Source organism: Ambystoma mexicanum, chromosome 8 (genome assembly GCF_040938575.1).
Source record: "Ambystoma mexicanum isolate Mex_15411 chromosome 8, UKY_AmexF1_1, whole genome shotgun sequence".
NCBI classification, from domain to species: Eukaryota; Metazoa; Chordata; class Amphibia; order Caudata; family Ambystomatidae; genus Ambystoma; species Ambystoma mexicanum.
The window spans coordinates 1,738,710,100-1,738,731,140 of record NC_090929.1 but is presented as its reverse complement, the minus strand read 5'-3'; the positions used below and the strand labels follow the sequence as shown (position 1 = coordinate 1,738,731,140).

At 44.9% G+C, this 21,041-nt stretch overlaps 1 protein-coding gene across 1 annotated transcript in view; it reads right to left on the bottom strand.

The window, feature by feature from the left end:
- Positions 1-2,622: 2,622 nt before the first annotated feature.
- Positions 2,623-21,041, bottom strand: part of LOC138473495 (vomeronasal type-2 receptor 116-like) — a 328,503-nt gene continuing 310,084 nt past the window's right edge. Inside the window, exon 4 of the mRNA XM_069612135.1 lies at positions 2,623-3,524. Within this exon, the coding sequence (XP_069468236.1) occupies positions 2,623-3,524 (902 nt within the window). The remainder of the gene's footprint in view (positions 3,525-21,041) is intronic.

Below are 21,041 nucleotides of genomic sequence, written 5' to 3'. Positions count from 1 at the left end.
TAGGCTCAAAATGAAGTGTGAGCAAAATGGCACTCCAACAATTAAATCTAGAAAAGTCTTTCTACCATGAGGATTCAAATCAATAGGCCTGCGCTAATGTTAATGGTTCAGAGTCTTTGCTGAGGATCACACAGTTCAGAGTAGTTCGCAGTTAAGTCTTTGCCAAGAGTTCAAAACTAGCAGAGTTTGCTTATAAAGCTCTAACATAGCAGATGGGCTGTTATTTCAGTCAGAAGTGGTAATAGTTTTTCAAGCATTATGTTGCAAGTGTTTCTCGATGGGCTGCTGTGGCTTGTGGTATTGGTGTGTCTTGGGACTGGTTTTTGGGAATGGTGAAAGAGATGACGTGGTGATAAGACCAAGGGCATGTGGCTTTGGAAAGGATCTTGGCCTGGCAGTTGTGGTCAGCCATCCAGTCGAGTGTTCGACCTTTAATATGAGTAGGGCCGGTAATACAGTGAGTGAACCCAAGTGCTTCAATGGTGTTGGTGATGGTGGCGCATAGTCATCATTAGGATCACAGAGGCCCAAGTTTAGATCACCCAGCAGAATTATTTGTGAGGATGGCTTCGTGTTCGCTGATAGGAGTTGAGCCATGTCTTCTTCAAATGTTAGGTCTGCTCCAGGTGGTTTGTAGATTAGGTGGATGGTCACAGTGCTGGAGTGGGTTAGTAACAATTTAATGGAGAGTATTTCTCCTGAATGAAATGATTGGTTGGGAATTTCTCTAATTAAGAGATGGTTTTTGGCAATGAAAGACACTCCTCCACCTTTGGTGCTGTGTCTATCTGCTCTGAAGATAGTATAGTTATCGGGGATGGTCAGTGAGGGTCCAGCTGCAGTGTGGAGCCAAGTTTCAGTGATGGCTAGGAAGTGCAAATTATTAGTCGTGATGAGGTCAGCGATGTCTAACGTGCGAGCTGGGAGAGATCTTGCATTAATGAGAGTGCTTTTGAGCGTTGGGGCTTCAGGGTGTTGGAAACAACAGATGTTGGCAGTCTAGTTGTGGTTGAAAGCCTAGGTGGGGGTGGGGAGATGTGGAGGTGGTCACTGCGTGGGTGCTAATGATTCTGGGAGTGTGACTACAAGGGTCTGGCTGATTGGGTGTGATGGATAAAGCTTCCCAGGTGGAAGGCATTGTATTGTGCTTTGCATCTATGTTATGTGGAGAGAGAAATCTTTTGGGGGTAGGAAGGGGTGCTCAAGAGTTGAGGTGTGTGTTTCCTCATATAATTAAGGGTGTCGTGGTTTGAGATGGTTGTGTGGCCGTAGCTAGGTGTAGCATGGGATCATGTTAGGCTGTGGATATGGCTGATAATGGCTAATAGGGGTGCTCTCTAATGTGTGATTAGTACTCATGAGGTTCTGTGTCTTGAGTTGGCCAGGCTTGTGCTTGTGGTCTCTGGTAGACAGGAGGTCATATGAGATGGTGAAATGTAAGGGCGGCAGAAAGCGGGTAGGGGGTATGGAATGATATTCTGGTAAATTGGTTGCCATACTGAGTGTAGTAGTATGTTTGGGGTTGATGTTCTTATGGTGGCATAGTATGCCTATCTATGCCCTTCACCCGACTATCATGTATTTATCATGGTTGCTAGTCTGGATATCCAGCTTGAGATGGCTGGCAATGCCCTTCACCCGACTATCATGTATTTATCATGGTTGCTAGTCTGAATATCCAGCTTGAGATGGCTAGCAATGCGCTATACCTGACTACCACATATTTATTATGGTTGCTAGTCTGGATATCCAGCTTGAGATGGCTAGCAATGCTTTTCATCCGACTATCAAGTATGTATCATGGTTGCCAGTCTTTATTTTCAGTGTGAGATGGCAGCAATGCCCTTCACACATCTATCATCTATTTCATCATGGTTGCAAGTCTTTCAATCCAGCTTGAGATGGTTAGCAATGCCCTTCACCCGACTATCAAGTATTTATCATGGTTGCCAGACTTTATATCTAGACTGAGATGGCTAGCAATGCCCTACACTTGACTACCACATATTTTATATGGTTGCTGATCTTTATATCCAGCTTGAGATGACTAGCAATGCCCTACACCCGACTATCATATATTTATCATGGTTGCTAGTATGGATATCCAGCTTGAGATGGCTAGCAATGCCCTTCACCTGGCTATCATGTATTTATTATGGTTACTAACTAGTCTTTATGTAAAGCTTGAGATGGCTAGATATTCCCTAGACCTGACTACCAGGTATGTATCATGATTGCTAGTCTCTATATCCAGCTTCAGATGGCTAGCAACGCCCTACACCTGACTACTGCGTATTTATCATGGTTGCTAGTATGGATATCGAGCTTGAGATGGCTAGCAATGCCCTTCACCTGGCTATCATGTATTTATTATGGTTACTAACTAGTCTTTATGTAAAGCTTGAGATGGCTAGATATTCCCTAGACCTGACTACCAGGTATGTATCATGATTGCTAGTCTCTATATCCAGCTTCAGATGGCTAGCAACGCCCTACACCTGACTACCGCATATTTATCATGGGTGCTATTCTTTATATCCAGCTTGAGATGGCTAGCTATTCCTCGACTATGGTTGCTAGTCTTTATAGCCGGTTTCAGATAGCTAGCAATGCCTTCACCTGTCATTTATTCTGCATGGTTAAATGGTTGCTAATGTTTAGATCTGGCTTGAATAGAATGATGTAACATTTGGGGATGAATATACAGCCCAGCAGTCCAGCACTGGAAGCTAAGATGGCAAAGACCTCCACAGCCACCATGTACCTGCCCTTAGTGCTGAGGTAGGCTGGGATGAAGGAGACCCAGACACTGCAGAAGACCAGCATGCTGAATGTGATGAGCTGGGCCTCGTTGAATCTATCAGGCAGGTTCCTGGCTAGGAAAGCCACCATGAAGCTGGCAAAGGCCAAGAGTCCCATGTAACCAATCACACTGTAGAAGGCAGTGACAGAGCCCTCAGCACACTGCAGGATCATCTTCCCAGTCTCAGACTGCATGTCAGTGTGAGGATGAGGAGGAGAGGTGAGCAGCCAAAAGAGGCAAATGACTACTTCCCCCAGTGTGCATAAGAGAACCATAGAGCCAGATACCCGGGACCCCAGCCATCGGCTCAAACTGCTCCCAGGCCTGGTGGCATTGAAGGCAATGACAACAGTGATGGTTTTTGCCAACAGACAAGACACAGCAACAGTAAAAACAATCCCAAACGCAGCTTGTTGGATCAGGCATGCCCACTTAGCCGGACACCCAATGAATAAGAGGGAGCAGAGAAAGGCCAACATTAGGGAGACGAGGAGTGCTTCGCTCAGATCCCGGTTATTGGCCTTCACTATTGGTGTATCTCGATGTCGGAGAAATATTCCCAGCACGCCAGCCGTCGTTATAGTGAAGAGAATAGCCAGGGATGCCAAACTCCCACCAAGGCTGTCACTGTATGAGAGATATGTTATGACCTTCTCCATGCAGGCATCTTTCCTCGCATTGGGCCACTGGTCCTCGGGACATTTCAAGCAGTTCTCCATATCTGCAAGTAAAAATAACGCATGAGTGCTTTCAGGAATCATTTCTATCGGTTTAGGGATCCGAACTAGGCTGCAAAATGGCAGGTGGTGGAAGAGTATGAAACTGAGGGCCGTTCTTTCATTGTTTATTTGCACTTAGACGACAGATCAGACACTCATTTATTCAATCATTCATTAGATAGACTTTTTTCGTGCAGCAGACATCACTCCTGGGAGCTAGGATTAACATTCATCATCAACATGACGTATTTCAGTTAAAAACGTCAGAAATGCAAATATTAAAGATCAATAACTAACAGTTTTAAATGCAAAAAGCCCAACTGGGAAATAGACTTACACTGCAGGAACAAGACCTAAAATAGGGACCAATAAGCACTACTGGAAACTAGACTTACACTACAGGAAATAGACATAAAATAGGGACCAGAAAGCCCTACTCGGAAATGTATTCACACTACAGGAAATAGACCTAAAATGGGGACAAGGAAGTTCTACTGGGAAATAGAATTACACTACAGTAGCGAGACCTAACACAGGGACCAAGGCGTCACACTGGTAAAAGGACTTACACTACAGGAACAAGACCTAAAATAGGGACCAGGAAGCCCTACTGGGAAAAAGACTTACACTACCGGAACAAGACCTATAAATAGCGACCAGGAAGCCCTAATGGAAAAAAGACGTACACTACTGGAATTAGACCGAAAAGCGGGACCAGGAAGTCCTACTGGGAAATTGATTACACTACAGGTACGAGACCTAAAATACGACCAGGAAGCCTTACTGGTAGAAAGACTTACACTACAGGAAGTAGACCTAAAATATAGACCAGGAAGCTTCACTGGGAAATAAACTCACACTACAAGAATGACCCCTAAAATAGGGGCCAGGAAGTTCACTGAGAAATAGACTTACACTATAGGAACAAGACCTAAAATAGGGACCAGCAAGCACCACTGGGAAATAGACTTACACTACAGGAAATACACCTTAAATAGGGACCAGGAAGCCCTACTGGGAAAGAGAATTAAACTATGGGAAATAGACATAAAATAGGGACCAGGAGGCCCTACTGGGAAATGTACTCACACTACAGGAAAAAGACCTAAAATAGAGACCAGTAAGACCTACTGGGAAATGGATTACACTACAGGAACACAAATTAAAATAGGGACCAGTAAGCCATACAGCAAAATGGATTTATACTACAGGAATGAGACCCACAATAGGGATCAGAAAGACCTACTGGGAAACAGACATACACTACAGGAATCAGACCAAAAATTTTGACCAGTAAGCCTTACCGGGAAATGGCTTTCACTTCAGGAACGAGACCTAAAATAGGGACAAGCAAGCCCTACTCGGAAAAAGACTTACATTACAGGACAGAGAACTAAAATAGGAGAAGGAAGCCCTATTGGGAACTGCACTTACACTACGGAAAATAAACCTGAAATAGGGACCAGAAAGCCTATTGGGAAATAGTTACACTACAGGAAATCGACCAAAAATGCGGACCATGAAGCCCTACTGGGAATGAGACTTACACTACAGGAACAAGACATAAAATAGGGACCAGGAACCTTTAATGGGAAATGGGCTTACTCTACAGGAAATAGACCTGAAATAGGGACCACGAAGCCCTATTGGGAATTGAACTTACACTATGGGAAATAGACCTAATATTGGGACCAGGAAGCTTCACTGGGAAATGGACTCACACTACAAGAACGAGACCTAAAATAGGGACCAGGAATTTTCACTTAGAAATAGACTTACACTGCAGGAACGAGACCTAAAAATGGGACTCGGACGCCCCACAAGTTAATGGACTTACACTAAAATAGGGATCAGGGAGTCCTACTGGCAAATAGATGATCCCTACGGTAAATAGACCATAAATAGGGACCAAAAATCCCTACTGTGAAATAGACTTAGACTTTGGGAAATAGACCTTAAGAGCAGAGAACTCTCTCTTGTCATTCAGAAAAAAACTGAAAACCTCTCTTTTCTACCTACACCCTCCCAAATTGCCCAGCCACACTGTCTATACTCTCTACTGCATGTACTTCTCACATTCTCGGCCACTTCTGCGATCCCGCAGAGCTCTGTATCTGTATGCATTACCTCATCTGCACAAAAAATGTAAATATTATTTTATTCCTGTAACTAAGCCTTACTCTGTAAGAAGTGCCGCAATGCCCGAGGCTGTTTGCGCGCTACACAAATGCAAATACATAAATAAATAAATAAATAAATACGGACCAGGAAGGCGCATTGGGAAATAGACTTACACTACAGGAAATAGACCTAAAATAGGGACCAGGAAGCCCCTCTGGGAAATAGACTTACACTAGAGGAACAATACCTAAAATAGCTACCAGAAAGCCCTACTGGAAAATGGACTTACACTAGCGGAACAATACCTAAAATAGCGACACTATAGGATTGAGACATTAAATAGGGATCAGGAAGTGTTACTGGAAATGAATTTACACTATGTGAAAAATACATAAAATAGGGACCAGCAAGCCCTACTGGGAAATGGATTACACTGCAGGAAATAGACAGAAAATAAGGACCAGGAAACCCTACTGGGAAATAGAATTACACTTCAGGAATGAGACCTAAAAGAGGGGCCAGGGTTCCCCACTCTGAAATCGACTTACACTATGGGAAATAGACCTCAAAAAAGGACCAGGAAGCCTTACTGGGAAAGTTACTTACACTAAGGGAAATAGACCTTAATAAGGGACCAGGAAACCCTACTGGGAAATGGACTTACACTTCAGGAATGAGACCTAAAAGAGGGGCCAGGGTTCCCCACTGGGAAATCAACTTACACTATGGGAAATTGACCTAAAAAAAGGACCAGTAAGCCCATCTGCGAAAGTAACTTACACTAAGAGAAATATAGACCTTAATAAGGGACCAGAAACCCTATTGGGAAATGGACTTACACTTCAGGAATGAGACCTAAAAGAGGGGCCAGGGTACCCCACTGGGAAATCAACTTACACTATGGGAAATTGACCTAATAAAAGGACCAGTAAGCCCTTCTGCGAAAGTAACTTACACTAAGGGAAATAGACCTTAATAAGGGACCAGGAAACCCTATTGGGAAATGGACTTACACTTCAGGAATGAGACCTAAAAGAGGGGCCAGGGTACCCCACTGGGAAATATACTTACACTATGGGAACCTGACCTAAAAGAAGGACCAGTAAGCCCTACTGGGAAAGTAAATTACACTACAGGAAATAGACCTTAATTAGGGACCAGGAAACCCTACTGGGAAATGGTCTCACACTAGAGGAACAAGACATAAATTAGGGACCAGGGTGCCCTACTGGGAAATCGACTGAACACTATCTGAAATATACCTGAAATAAGGACTAGGAGGCACTACTGGGAAATGGATTACACTACAGAAACGAGACCTAAATTACAGTCCAGGAAGCCCTACTAGGAAATGAACTTACACTACAAGAACAAGACCTAAAATAGGGACCAGGAAGCCCTCTGGGAAATAGACTTACACTACAGGAATGAGACCTAAAAGAGACCAGTAAGCCCTGCTGGGGCATGGATTACACTACAGGATAGAGACCTACAATAGGGACCAGGAAGGCTGACTGAGAAACAGACTTACACTACAGGAACAAGACGTAAAATAGTGACCAGGAAGCCCTACTGGGAAATGGATTTACACTGTAGGATTGAGACATTAAATAGGGATCAGGAAGTAAAACTGGAAATTAATTTACACTACAGGAAACAGATCGGAAATAAGGACCAGTAAGCCCTACTGGGAAATGGACTTACACTTCAGGAATGAGACCTAAAATCGGGACCAGGGTCCCTACTGGGAAATCAACTTGCACTATGGGAAATAGACCTTAATTAAGGACGAGGAAGCCCTACTGGGAAATCGGCTTACACTATCTGAAATATACCTAAAATAAGGACTAGGAGACACCACTGGGAAATAAACTCACAGTACAGGTAATAGACTTAAACTAGGGACTAGTAAGCCCTACTGGGAAATGGATTACACTACAGGAACAAGACCTAAAATAAGGAACAGTAAGCCCTACTGGGAAATGGACTTACACTACAGGAAATAGACCTAATGCAAGGACTAGTAAGCCCTACTGGGACATGGATAACACTGCAGGAACGAGATCCAAAATAACGACCAGTAAGCCCTACTGTGAAATGGATTACACTGCAGGAAATAGACCGAAAATAAGGCCCAGAAAACCCTACTGGGAAATGGGTTTACACATCAGGAATGAGACCTAAAATCGGGACCAGGGTTCCCCACTGGGAAATCGACTTATTCTATCGGAAATAGACCTCAGAAAAGGACTAGGAAGCCCTACTGGGAAAGTAACTTACACTAAGGGAAATAGACCTTAATAAGGGACCAGGAAACCCTACTGGGAAATAAATTTACACTACAGGAACAATACCTAAAATAGGTACCAGTAAGCCCTACTGGGAAATCGATTAGACTACAGGAATGATACCTAAAATCGTGACCAGTAAGCCCTACTGCAAAATGGACTTGCACTACAGGAAACAGACCATAAATAGGGACCAGGAAACCTTACTGGGAAATGTATTACACTACAGGAACGAGACCTAAAATAGGTACCTGGAAGTGCTACTGCAAAAGTAAATTACTGTACGGGAAATAGTCCTTAATTAGGGACCAGGAAACCCTACTGGGAAATGGTCTCACACTAGAGGAACAAGACCTAAATTAGGGACCAGGGTGCCCTACTTGGAAATCAATTTACACTATCTGAAATATACCTAAAGTAAGGACTAGGAGGCACTACTGGAAAATAAACATACACTACAGGAATGAGAACTAAAATAGGGACCAGGAAGCACCACTGGGATATGGATTACACTACAAGAACAAGACCTAAAATAGGGACCAGGAAGCCCTACTGGTAAAAGACTTACACTAAAGGAAATAGACCTAACATAGGGAACAGGAACCCCTACTGTGAAAAAGATTTATACTACAGGAATGAGACCTAAAAGAGGGACCAGGGCTCCCCACTGGTAAATGGATTTACACTACATGAACAAGACATAAAATAGGTACCAGGTAGCCCTCCTCGGAAATAGTCTTACGCTTATATAACTACAGGATTGAGACATAAAATACGGACCACAAAGCCTTATTGGAAAGGGGATTAGCACTATGGGAATTAAAACTGGAAATAGACATAATATACAGTAAATAGACAAGGAATGTGGGAAATGGACCTTAAATATGGGAACTAGACCTGAAATATATGGAAATAGACCTGATATGCAGGGAATAGACCTACAATACAGTAAATAGACATGAAATGTGGGAAATAGACCTTAAATATGAGAGCTAGACCAGAAATATAGGGAAATAGACCTGATATACAGGGAATAGACCTGTGATACGGTAAATAGACATGAAATGTGGGGAATAGACTTTAAATATGGGAACTAGATGTAAAATATAGGGAAATAAACCTGATATACAGGGAATAGACCTAAGATATGGTAAATAGACATGACATGTTGGAAATAAACTTAAATAAGGGGACTGTCAGGGAAACTTTTCATAAATGTGCCAAATTCCCTCTGCCTTAGGGCCTGTCATGACCCATATCCCTGATTCCCTCAGATGCAACAGCCCCCCTGACAGCAGGGGAGCTACAGTCCTCCACAGTGGCTCCAAGGGTCTTAAAAGTCCATCAGCAGAAGACATGGCTCCAGGCTCATTATCAAGAATACGGCAAGTACCCATTTTGGGCCTTAATTCAACATGGAGGTCTATTACACAGCTCAGTTCCATGGAAAGAGCAGTGCAGACAGTGTTTTGGGTGTGGCTGGATCATCAGGTGTGGTTGGCTATATAAGCCACGCCCAAACTGGGTTTCACGCTTCGCGTTATTCTGCACTCCTGCAGCGTAACGCTCACCGTGTCCAGCTCATCTGCTTCTCCCGGCGGTTTAGACATGAAGCCATCGACCTGGATCCCTCCGGCTACCTGAAACAACAAAAACAGTGTTAACAAAGAACATTTATCTGTGAGTAGCAGCTCCTACATCAATCCACGCTTGGTGGTCTCACCCATCTCCGTATTGCATCGCGATCTGTAGAGGAAAAGAAAAGGACAGCATTAGCAATAACTCGTACCTGGCAATCCGCGGGTCCTGACATCGCGCTGCGCTTCGGCCCTCTTCCCATTCTGGATTGCATTGTAACCTGCAAAGGCTAAGAAGAAACAAGCGCAATACCAATAAACACTCACCTGAATAGCCGCTCGTCCATCGAACATCACTCTGGATCATTAGCGCGCTGCAACCTGTATGACGAAGAGAAAGGAATACAGGTTAGCAACTGGTTCTAACTGTAGAGCGCCGCGCTCCGCGCTCAACTGCTTACCTCAGTCTTCTCCATCCGGTGCTGCAGCTCCGCAACCGCTATAACCCCTGTGGAGACAGAAAGAGACGTTAAATAGCAAAATAGAGAAAAGGAACACCAAAAAGGCACAGGAAACGAAGAGAAGAAAGAGAGAGAACAAAGACAAAAAGACTCACCTGAACACAATAAGCAGAGTCGGTGTCACAGCCGGTCTGGACCCGACAAAAGGCCACATGGACTAGTAAAGCAACTAGGCCCTCAGAACGCCCACAGTTAACACGAGCCCCTGCACAGAGACGCAGGACGGAGAGCTCAATGCACAAAAAACCAAGGTGAGACATAGCTTCCAAGGGAGGAACTTGGATCAGTGGGAAGTGGAAACCCCTATCACAGGCCCAGTATCTAAACCCTCTGTTCTCCTGTCAAAGGCTCTACCCAACGACCGACATACAAGCCAGCAGAGAGGGGTCCAGGACAGCGCACGACCATCCATCCAGTATCGTGTGGCGCCCCCGTGGATACCAGGTGAGCGTAACAGAATGCGAAGCCTCAATTTAAACATCCACCTGAGAATCATGGAAACATCAGAGACTGACCAACTAGCCCAGCTACCGGGAGAATTAAGGGCTGAAGTGCACTGTGCCCGGCAAGAAACCAACGCCCTTAGAAGAGAGTTAATAGTCGCCAAGGACTGTACCAATGAAATAGCCAGGCAATTACTCCAAACGCAGGCTGGTCAGGCTCCGTTGCCAGGAACTATTCCGTCAGTTTCAGCCACGCCCGTCAATCCAGTACAAGTAGTCCTCCCTGGGGCAGTTCCTCTGGCCCCACCAGAACGGTTCACCAGGGACCCAAAAAGGGTAGCATTGTTTATGAACCAGTGACGCCTCTATTTTCTCTGCAGACCCGGAGCCTTTCTGAATGATCAGTCACGGGTTGCCTTCGCTCTGTCATATCTGAGTGGTAGTGCCGCGGATTGGTCCATACCATTAGTGAGGCAGGACGATCTTCTCTTGCAAAATTTCGGAGGGTTCCAACAGGAGATGGAGAAGCTGTTCTCCCGACACACCCAGGGCCAAGCTCTGGATAACAAACTTCTGTCTATCCGCCAAGACAACCAAGACTTGATGACATATATCGCCACCTTTAACAGATTCGTTGTTGAAACCAGGTGGCCTGAGGAGAAAAGAACCATGTTATTCTATTGAGGTTTACGGGGGGAATCGAAAGATGTCCTAGCCCAGGTGGTAGACCAGCCAAGAGACTGTGCTGAATTCATCAACCTAGTTGTGCAGCTCGACCACAGACTACAAGATCGAAAGACAGACCAAGCTAGAACAGATAATCTTACTGTGTTTGTACGCCCTAAGGAGAATATTCTGCGTGCATCAGAAAACACTTCTGAACCCATGCAAATCAGGGGGGTACATGGTCCATTGACCAAAGCCGAAAGAGACAAGAGAAGGCAACAGCAAAACTGCCTATACTGCGGGAAGTCCAGTCATTTCCTCAGTGAGTGTCCAGTTAAGCCTCCTACGAGAATAGTCGGTGTTACAGAAAAAGAAGGAGGAAAACATGAGTCGGAAAACTTCCAGGCCTGGCAAGCGTATAGGTCCGTTTGTCGAGCGAAAGGAAAGAGCCACAGACCTCGCGCCTTGCCCTGCCTGTGATTTTGATCAGTCACCAACAACCATCTCGGATGCATGCCGTGGAGGCTTATATAGACAGCAGAGATGTTGGTAACTACATAGACCAAGGACAGGCAACAAGGATGGGCTTCCCCTTTGTCAGAAAACGACAACTGAGAAGGTCAGCACTGTCGATTGTACGGAGATAGCTTCTGGTCCTGTAACTCAAAGCACAGTGGAATTGATCCTCCTGTGCCAAGACGGACAGCGGGAAGCCATTGCCTTCAACGTTATCAAGGCCCCTCAGTTCTTTGGGGATGCTGTGGTTGGTGGCTCACAATCCTAGCATTGATTGGCCTGCAAAGAAATTGGCTTTCTCCAATGAGTGTGCTCATGCCTGCTGCCAAGTGGAGGTACCAATGTCTGATCCATCGACACCAGTTCAAGGAAAAGAGGCAGTGGTTCTAGGTGTAATGGTTATGTTACCCAGTGAATACCAAGACTTCCAAGATGTTTTCCAGAAGGAACAGGCTAATACCCTACCCCCTCACAGGCCATATGATTGTCAGATCGACCTTGTACCCGGTGCGCAAATCCCATGTAGTCGCATTTATGCGCTCACTGAACCAGAAAACCTCCATCTGAAATCATACCTGGACCAATATCTAGCAAATGGTTTCATCTGCCTGTCTAAATCCCTGGCAGCCTCACCACTATTCTTCTTACCCAAGAAGGAGGGGGACTTGAGGATGTGCATCAATTACCGTGCACTAAATCAAGTAACAGTGAAGAACCGCTATCCTCTACCCCTTATCCAGAACTGCTGGCTCAAGTCAAAGATGCCCAAATCTACACCAAATTGGACCTCAGGGGGGCATACCACCTTGTGTGTGTAAAGAAAGGAGACAAATGGAAGACCGCCTTTCACACCAAGTATGGGCTGTACGAATATCAGGTGATGCCTTTTGGGCTTTGCAATGCTCCTGCCGTGTTTCAGTACTTCATGAACGATGTATTGTGGGAGTTGATCGACATATGTGCCCTAGTTTATATTGACGATACCTTAGTGTACTCCACTTCCAAACAAGATCATGTGAGGCGCGTTCGCTCAGTCCTTGCAAAACTCTGACAGCACCACCTATACGCCAAAATTGAGAAATGTTCCTTCCATGTCACTGAAGTCGAGGTCCTTGGTTTCATCCTCACTCCCAGAGGCGTCCGACTGGATATGCACAAGATAGATGCCATCCTCAATTGGCCGTCACCGTCTTCAGTCAAAGGTGTCCAGAGTATGCTTGGTTTTGCGAACTTCTACTGCCGATTCATCCTGGATTTCTTGCAGATTGTGCACCTGATCACTTCTTTATTACAAAAGAAGAACAAGCATTTCCAGTGGACAGAAAAGGCAATAAAGGCCTTTCAGGAACTTAAGAGAAGGTTTACGTCAGCCCCGGGTTTGCAACACCCCCGCCCGAACTCCTGTATTTAGTGGAAACAGACGCCTCCACCATGGCGATGGGGGCTGTTCTTTCCCAAAGGGATCCAGGAACCAGCCAATTACATCCTGTGGCCTTTTGGTCACATAACTTTTCCGCACCGGAACTTAATTATGTAATAACAGACAAGAAACTCCTAGCGATTAAGGCAGCCTTTAAGGCTTGGAGACGTTACCTCTTGGGCGCAAGACATACCATCACTGTAATCACCGACCATCGGAACTTACAATACCTCAAGACGGCAAAGGCTCAATCCTCTCATCAACTCCGATGGGCCTTATTCTTTGAAGAGTATGATTACATAATCACCTATCGACCTGGAGTTCAAAACGGAAAGGCAGATGCGCTATCCCGCAATGGGAGTTGATGAGAACGCATACTCAACCCCAGACCCCGTAGCCATCATTCTGGGTGAAAAATTACTAGGACTCACAACCACGTTATCGTTGGACGAACTCAAAAAGGAAATTCAGCTCCTAATGAACACCAACGCATTACAGGACTGGGCCGCTCTAAGTGAACATCACACAACCAAGGACCAACTCCCATATTTCAAAGGACGTTTATATCTACCGAATAAGGCATTACAAGAACAAGTCATCTCAGGTTATCACAACTCCCTGATGGAAGTATATCCAGGTATTGCCAAAACTCTAGCCAAAGTGAAAAGACATTACTGGTGGCCATTCTGGCAAAAGGACATTACACAGTTTATTCTATCATGTGGCATCTGTGCACAGAATAAATCCCAGAAGCAAAGACCTGCAGGCCTTCTTCAGCTGCTGGAAATTCCACCGGCTCCTTGGCAAATCTCTCCCTCGATTTCATCACTGACCTACCCAACTGCCAAGGATTCAACAATATTTTGGTGGTAGTTGACCGCTTTTCAAAAATGGCCCATTTAATTCCGCTTAAGTGGCTACCAAACACATCCAGTCTGGCAAAGGTATTTCTAGAACAAATTGTGCAACTACACGGATTCCCCTCTGTCCTGATTTCAGACCGAGGCAGTCAGTTTGTGTCTAACTTCTGGAAGAAGAGTTGTGCAATTGCCCAAATTGATATCTGCCTACCACTAGTCACCATCCCCAAACTGATGGTCAAACAGAGCGGACAAATCCGACACTAGAGCAATAACTAAGGTGCATGTTACATCAAGTGGAAGAAGGTTGGAAGGATGATCTGTGGATTGAAGAATATGCCTACAAAAATTCGTTGCACACCAGCACTGGACAGAGTGCATTCTATACCATGTATGGAAGGCATCCACGTACTTCTGAGTTTGACTCCCCCATGACTTTGGAAATGCCCGCAGTAAAGACTTTACACACAACTATCACTCAGACCTTCAAAAGGGTTGCAGAACACTTGATTCAAGCCAAAGAAAGACAGAAAAGGTTCTCTGACCAACACCGACAAAGAGCCCCAGCCTACCAGGTTGGAGATGAAGTCTGGTTGGCATCTTGGCATGTGCCCATAAGAGGAACTCGAACATTTCATCCCAGGTACATGGGGCCTTATACCATCAAAGCTGTCATAAACCCTATGGCAGTGAAACTAGCATTACCACTAAACATGCAGATCCATCCTGTGTTCCACGTCTCCCTCCTAAAGCCTGTTCAACCTGGAACCTGGGTTAAGGCACCACCAAATCCGGTACTGGTTAAGATAAAGACATTCCAGACTCGAAAATCACCAGGTCCAAGTTATATTATTTAGTGGACTGGAAGGGGTACGGTCTTCAAGACAGGACATGGGACCCTAGCGAGCACATTCATGCACCACGCCTGGTTAAACGCTTTCATCTGAACCATCCAACCAAACTGGGGCCAGTCGGAAGGAATACCATGAGAGGGGCCTTAGAGAAGAGTGCTTACATGACCCATATCCCTGACTCCCTCAGATTGAACAGCCCCCTGAGAGCCGGGGTGCTACAGTCCCCCACAGTGGCTCCAAGGGTCTTAAAAGTCCATCAGCAGAAGACATGGAGTTAGTCCTGGCGCCTTTGATGCTAGGCTCCTTATCAAGAATAAGGCAAGTACCCATTTTGGGCCTTAATCCAACATGGAGGTCCATTACACAGCTCAGTTCCATGAACCGAGCTGTGCAGACTAGTGTTTTTGGTGTGGTTGGATCATCAGGTGTAGCTGGCTATATAAGCCATGCCCGAACTGGGTTTCATGCTTCGCGTTATTCTGCACTCCTGCAGCGTAACACTCAGCGTGTCCAGCTCCAGCTCGTCTGCTTCTCCTGGTGGCTTGAACCTGAAGTCATCGACCCGGATCCCACCGGCTACCTGAAAGAACAAGAAAAGTGTTAACAAAGAACATTTACCTTTGAGTAGCAGATCCTACATCCATCCGCGCTTGGTGGTCTCGCTCATATCCGGATTGCACCGCGACCTGTAGCGGAAAAGAGAAGGACAGCATTAGCAATAACTCGTACCTGGCAATCAGCGGGCCCTGACATTGTGCTGCGCTTTGGCCCTCTTCCCATTCTGGATTGCATTGTAACCTGCAAAGGCTAAGAAGAAACAAGCGCAATACCAATAAACACTCACCTGAATAGCCGCTCGTCCATCGAACATCACTCCGGATCATTAGCGCGCTGCAACCTGTATGACGAAGAGAAAGGAATACAGGTTAGCAACTGGTTCTAACTGTACAGCGCTGCGCTCCGTGCTCTTCTGCATACCTCAGTCTTCTCCATCCGGCGCTGCAGCTCTGCAACCGCTATAACCCCTGTGGAGACAGAAAGAGACGTTAAATAGAAAACAGAGAAAAGGAACACCGAAAAGGCACAGGAAACGAAGAGAAGAAAGAGAGAGAAAAAAGACATAAAGTCTCACCTCACCACAATAAGCAGAGTCGGTGTCTCATAGCCGGTCTGGAACCGACACAAGGGCACATGGACCAGTGAAGCAACTAGGCCCTCAGAACGCCCACAGCTAACACGCGCCCCTGCACAGAGATGCAGGACGGAGAGCTCAATGCACAAAAAACCAAGGTGAGACATAGCCTCCAAGGGAGGGACTTGGATCAGTGGGAGGTGGGAGCCCTCCCATCACAGGCCCAGTATCTAAATCCTCTGTTCTCCTGTCACAGGCTCTACCCAACGACCGACATACAAACCAGCAGAGAGGGGTCCAGGACAGCGCACGGCCATCCATCCAGTATCTTGTGGCGCCCACGCGGATACCAGGTGAGCGTAACAGGTCCTCCAGCTCTTTTGGGACTTTGAACTTTTCATTTCAGTGTGTTTTCTGTGTTTATTTCTTTTGGTTATGGAGTTTTAGACAACTCCATCAGGCATCATCTTGTCATGTGTGTCACACAGCACCCTCATTGGAGTGACACAGGGAAGCCTTACAGTGTCTCCTAAGGGTTAAATACGTTCTCGGGATCAGCTACTCTTTCCCAGAGGAAGTAAAGTTAAATTGACTTTGCTAGTCTTTTTAAATTCCTAGACCCAGCACATCCTGTCTTACAACAGAGTGCTGGAGGGGTTACCTAGTATCCCCTGTGTCTATATACTCATGTAGCAGTCAAATGCTACCCTTTCCTTTCGAAATGGCTGGTGACAGACATTTTACAACGAACTACCATGATTTTTCCCGACCGCGAACACCGGTAGCTAAAAATCGCAGGAGCCATGTTTTTCAAGATGGCGTCTGAGCCCCCTTTGTTTAAACAGGTACCGGGTTTTCTTTTTTCGCTGTTTCTTTTTGGAAAACTCCTTCTAGTGTCTGTGTCTGCGTGCCAAACCTGGTTTGGTCCCTTTGTTCCTCCGCCTTTGGTGGGCATCAGGACTGAATATCACCTCTGGCGCCTGAGTGTCTGGGGTGGGCAGGAAGTGAGGGAGTTGCCTGAAACTTCCTGTGCTTATTCTCCTAGGAGACCCAAATGCACTCTGGCATGATTAGATGGCTGACTGTCCAGCAAGGACAGCCACCCTGCTGGGTGAGTGGTAGCTAAGCTGGAATTAATGGGAGGAAACTGGATAAAAGGCAAGTTCAAGGCTTGGAAGGCAGAGACGACCACTGGAACGAAAGAACCAAAGACGAGCTTGAAAAGTGTTAGGGAGAATTCTCCAGAATGGCTAATTTCCCTTACCTACTGAACCCCTCATCAGCTTTGCTAGATTTCTAGGATTTCTTTTTTTCACCTGGTAAGAGTGTGAGCCTTTTTTCACAATCTTACATGTGTTTTGGGCTATGTGTGTCCATTTCTGTGTTCATAGACTGTGGAGTCTCACCTACTCCATAGGCATTATCTTTTTACTGTGTGTCACACAGCACCTTTAGTGCAGTGACACAGGGTTGTATTTTAGACTTCCCACTTTAAACTCCATTTTTGGGACTGACTACTGTCTCCCAGAACAGGTAAATTTGCCATTGACTTTATTTGTCTTTTTAAAAACACAGAAACTGTACAAACTATCTTCCATAGAGTACTGGAAAGGGTTAATAGTTATCCCTTTTTGTCTGTTTCTCATGGAACATTATTTGGTTCCATTTCCTTTAAGACTTGGCTGGTGGCAGTGCTATCTACCATTTTTTTTCCTACCGCGGAGTATGAAAAAAGCCTTGGTACTGTTTGAAGCTATGTTGGTAGCCTCGAACTTTACTCCGCTGGACCCCTTTTAATTTTATTTGGTTCCGGCTGGGTTTATTTGCCATGTCTTTTTGTTAAGGTCTTTCTCATGTTTCACTATGCGCGCCAAACCATGTTTGGTTCCTTTGTTTTCCATCCTTTGGCGGGCTTCTGTGAGGGAGGGGTTTAAGGACCCCTACACAGGGTTCCCTTGGAAACCCAAGTCACACTCTCGTTTCTCTTGTTTGATTGGCTAGGTGACTGTCCTGCCAGGAAAACCACCCTGCTGTGTGATTGACAGCCAGGCTGTGTGAATGGGGGAAAACTGCATAAAAAACATGTCTCTGGGACTTGGAAGGCAGAGTCGCCACTGGATCGAGAGAACTGAAGAGAAGCTGAAAGAAGAGAACCACTACCACGACTGAACCACCCGGTGAAGCCCTGCTGCGGGTCCGAATCTCCAAACTTCGACGACAGAGAAGATCTTCAAGGAATCTTCTTCCCTTGAGCTGGTGGGACCAACCAGTTTGTCAAACACAAAGCAAGGCCTCCCTCTCCTGGTCGAATTTGCTTTGCACAGCTGCAGTGAACCGGATAGACAGGAGGCTCGGACCCTGTTTGGGTATTAAGGGGAGCACCTTTTATTTGTTGCTTGCTCTGCTGCTGGTTTCTTCCCTGGGCAGTGCAGGACCCTCCAGTCTTCTTCCGTCTTGTCAGTCCGACATTCGCTTCAGGAACCGTGAGCCTGCAGGACCTGCCAGGAACTTCTGTCTCAGCAACAGCATTCTTCTACTAATGAGGTACTGTTCAAATCTGGTTGTTCGTTCTGTCCGACCTCGGTGAACGTGTGTGAAATCTTTCATTAATCCGAGAGCTTGTCCTTCTCTACTCTTTTAAATAACTTTTCTTCCGACCAACTTCGTTTCTAACTCTTGGCAAAGATGTTATTGCGAACTACTCTGAACTGTGTGATCCTGAGCAAAGACTTTGACCAATTAATATTGGCCCAGGCCTATTGATTTGAATCCTCATTGTAGTAAGCCTTTTCTAGATTGCCTGACTATTTACTCGTCGGTGATGATTGATTGTTGATAACCTTGTCTTTCCCTCCCTTTTTAAATTGTTAGAGTGATTTTGCTCACACTTCATTTTGAGCTTAACCTGTCCAGAATTCATTGGGTGTGGTGTGGTGTATTAAGATTGTAATTTTTCTGCTGCTTTACTTTAGTGAATTGTTTTACAACTGATGTGTAATTGAATATATATTCTTTTACTCAAGAACCTTGAGTCCGTGTTTGTTTGAACCATAGCAATTGCTGTCCTTTATGTAACTGTTGATACTGCTCACTTTACTCTTGACCTGAGTCTGGCTGCTCAGCCATCGCTACTAGTTTACTGTGTAGTACAGGCTTGTACCAAAGGTGAATTTGTACTTGCACTTGTAGTCTTAAATGTGTGTGGTGTTCCCAAAGGGTACTGCATATGATTCTGCCTAACACTAGACCTGAAATATAAGGAAATTGACCTGATATACAGGGACTAGACCCAATATATGGTAACGACATGAAATGTGGGAAATAAATTTTCAATGTTGGAACTAGGCCTGAGATATAAGGAAATAGACCAGATATGCTTGGAATAGACCTTAGATACGGTAAATAGACATGAAATGTGGGAATGTAGTAAATAGACATGCAATGTGGGAATTAGAACTGATATACAGTGAATAGATCTAAGATACGGTAAATAGACATGAAATGTGAGAAATAAACCTTAAATATGGGAGCTAGACCTGAAATATAAGTAAATAGACCTGATCTACAGGGAATGAACCTAAGATGCAGTAAATGGCCATGAAATGTGGGACAAATATCTGATATACAGGGAATAGACCTAAGATACGGTAAGTAGACATGAAATGTGGGAAAAAGACCTGATATACAGGGAATAGACCTAAGATATGGTAAATAGATGTGAACTGTGGGAAATAGACCTTAAATATGGGAACTAGAGCTGAAATATAAGTAAATAGACCTGATATACAGGGAATAGACCTAATATATGGTAAATAGACATGAACTTTACTTTACTTTATTACATTTATTTAGCATGGCCATGGACCATAAGGCGTGAAGGCGCTACAAGACATATACCAACAAATAACAAAGATCATGTTAAATACATGTGTAAATGCTAAAAAGAGATGTACTCGTCAGATAAAAACAATGCGTGAGTTATTTAAAAAGGTGAGACTTCAAACTCTTTTTAAAGATCTCAAGTGACTCAATGCATCTCATGTCCAAGGGGAGTGCATTCCAAACCTTCGGTCCAATAGAGGAGAAGGCTGAGTTGGCCACTTTAATAGTTCGACATTTCGGTACCAATAATAGGTGCTGATTATTAGATCTTAATGTTCTGGTGTTTGTTCTCATGATAAGGAGCTGTTGTAGGTATTCAGGCATATTGCCAAGTCTACATTTTTGCACTAGGGTCAGAGTCCTGAACAGGATTCTGGACTCTACGGGCAGCCAGTGGAGATTGCGTCTTGCGGTCGTGACATGGTCTCTATATTTAAGTTTCATGACAGTTCTGATTGCCCCATTTTGGCATACTTGCAGTCTGTTGCAATCAGTCTTATTGAGTCCCATGAGGAGACTTGAGCAGTAATCTATTTTGGATCCTATCATCACTCTTGCGATGGTCTCTACGTGGTCTTGGGATATGAGGGGCCTTAGATGCACTTAACGTTTAATGTAATAGGCACATGATGATACCAAACTGCTGACGTATTGTTCCATCGTCAGACTTTGGTCAAAGGTCACCCCTAATGTTTTCACTTTTTTGAGTGGCATGATAGTTTCATCTCCCAACTGAAAACTATCATACTGTGTTCCAAATTTGTTTAGAGTGTGAGAAGATCCTATAACAAGCAGCTCAGTTTTTGATTTGTTCAAGGCCAGCTTGTTATGGACCATCCAAGATTCAATTAAGGCAAAGACTCTATTGATGGCAGGTTCATCTATGTTATGTGAGCCAGAGCGTGGGATGACACATTGAGTGTCATCCGCGTAATTGGTAAATATTATGTTCTCATGGTCAAGCATTGCAAATAGAGGGGCTGTGAAAATGTTGTAGAAACAGGGAGAGGTGCAAGCACCCTGAGGTATGCCACAGGTGATCGTAATGGGTCCAGATTCTGCCGTGCCGCAGAAAACCCTACTATCACGCAAGAGGAGAGAAATTTACGACTTTGTGCAACCTGGTGGCCATGATATCATGGTCCACCAGGTTGAACGCTGCGGAGAGATCAAGAAGCATAAGTAGTGAGGCTTTATTACGATCCATGCGGGACATAAGCTTGGACTTAAGTTCTAGAA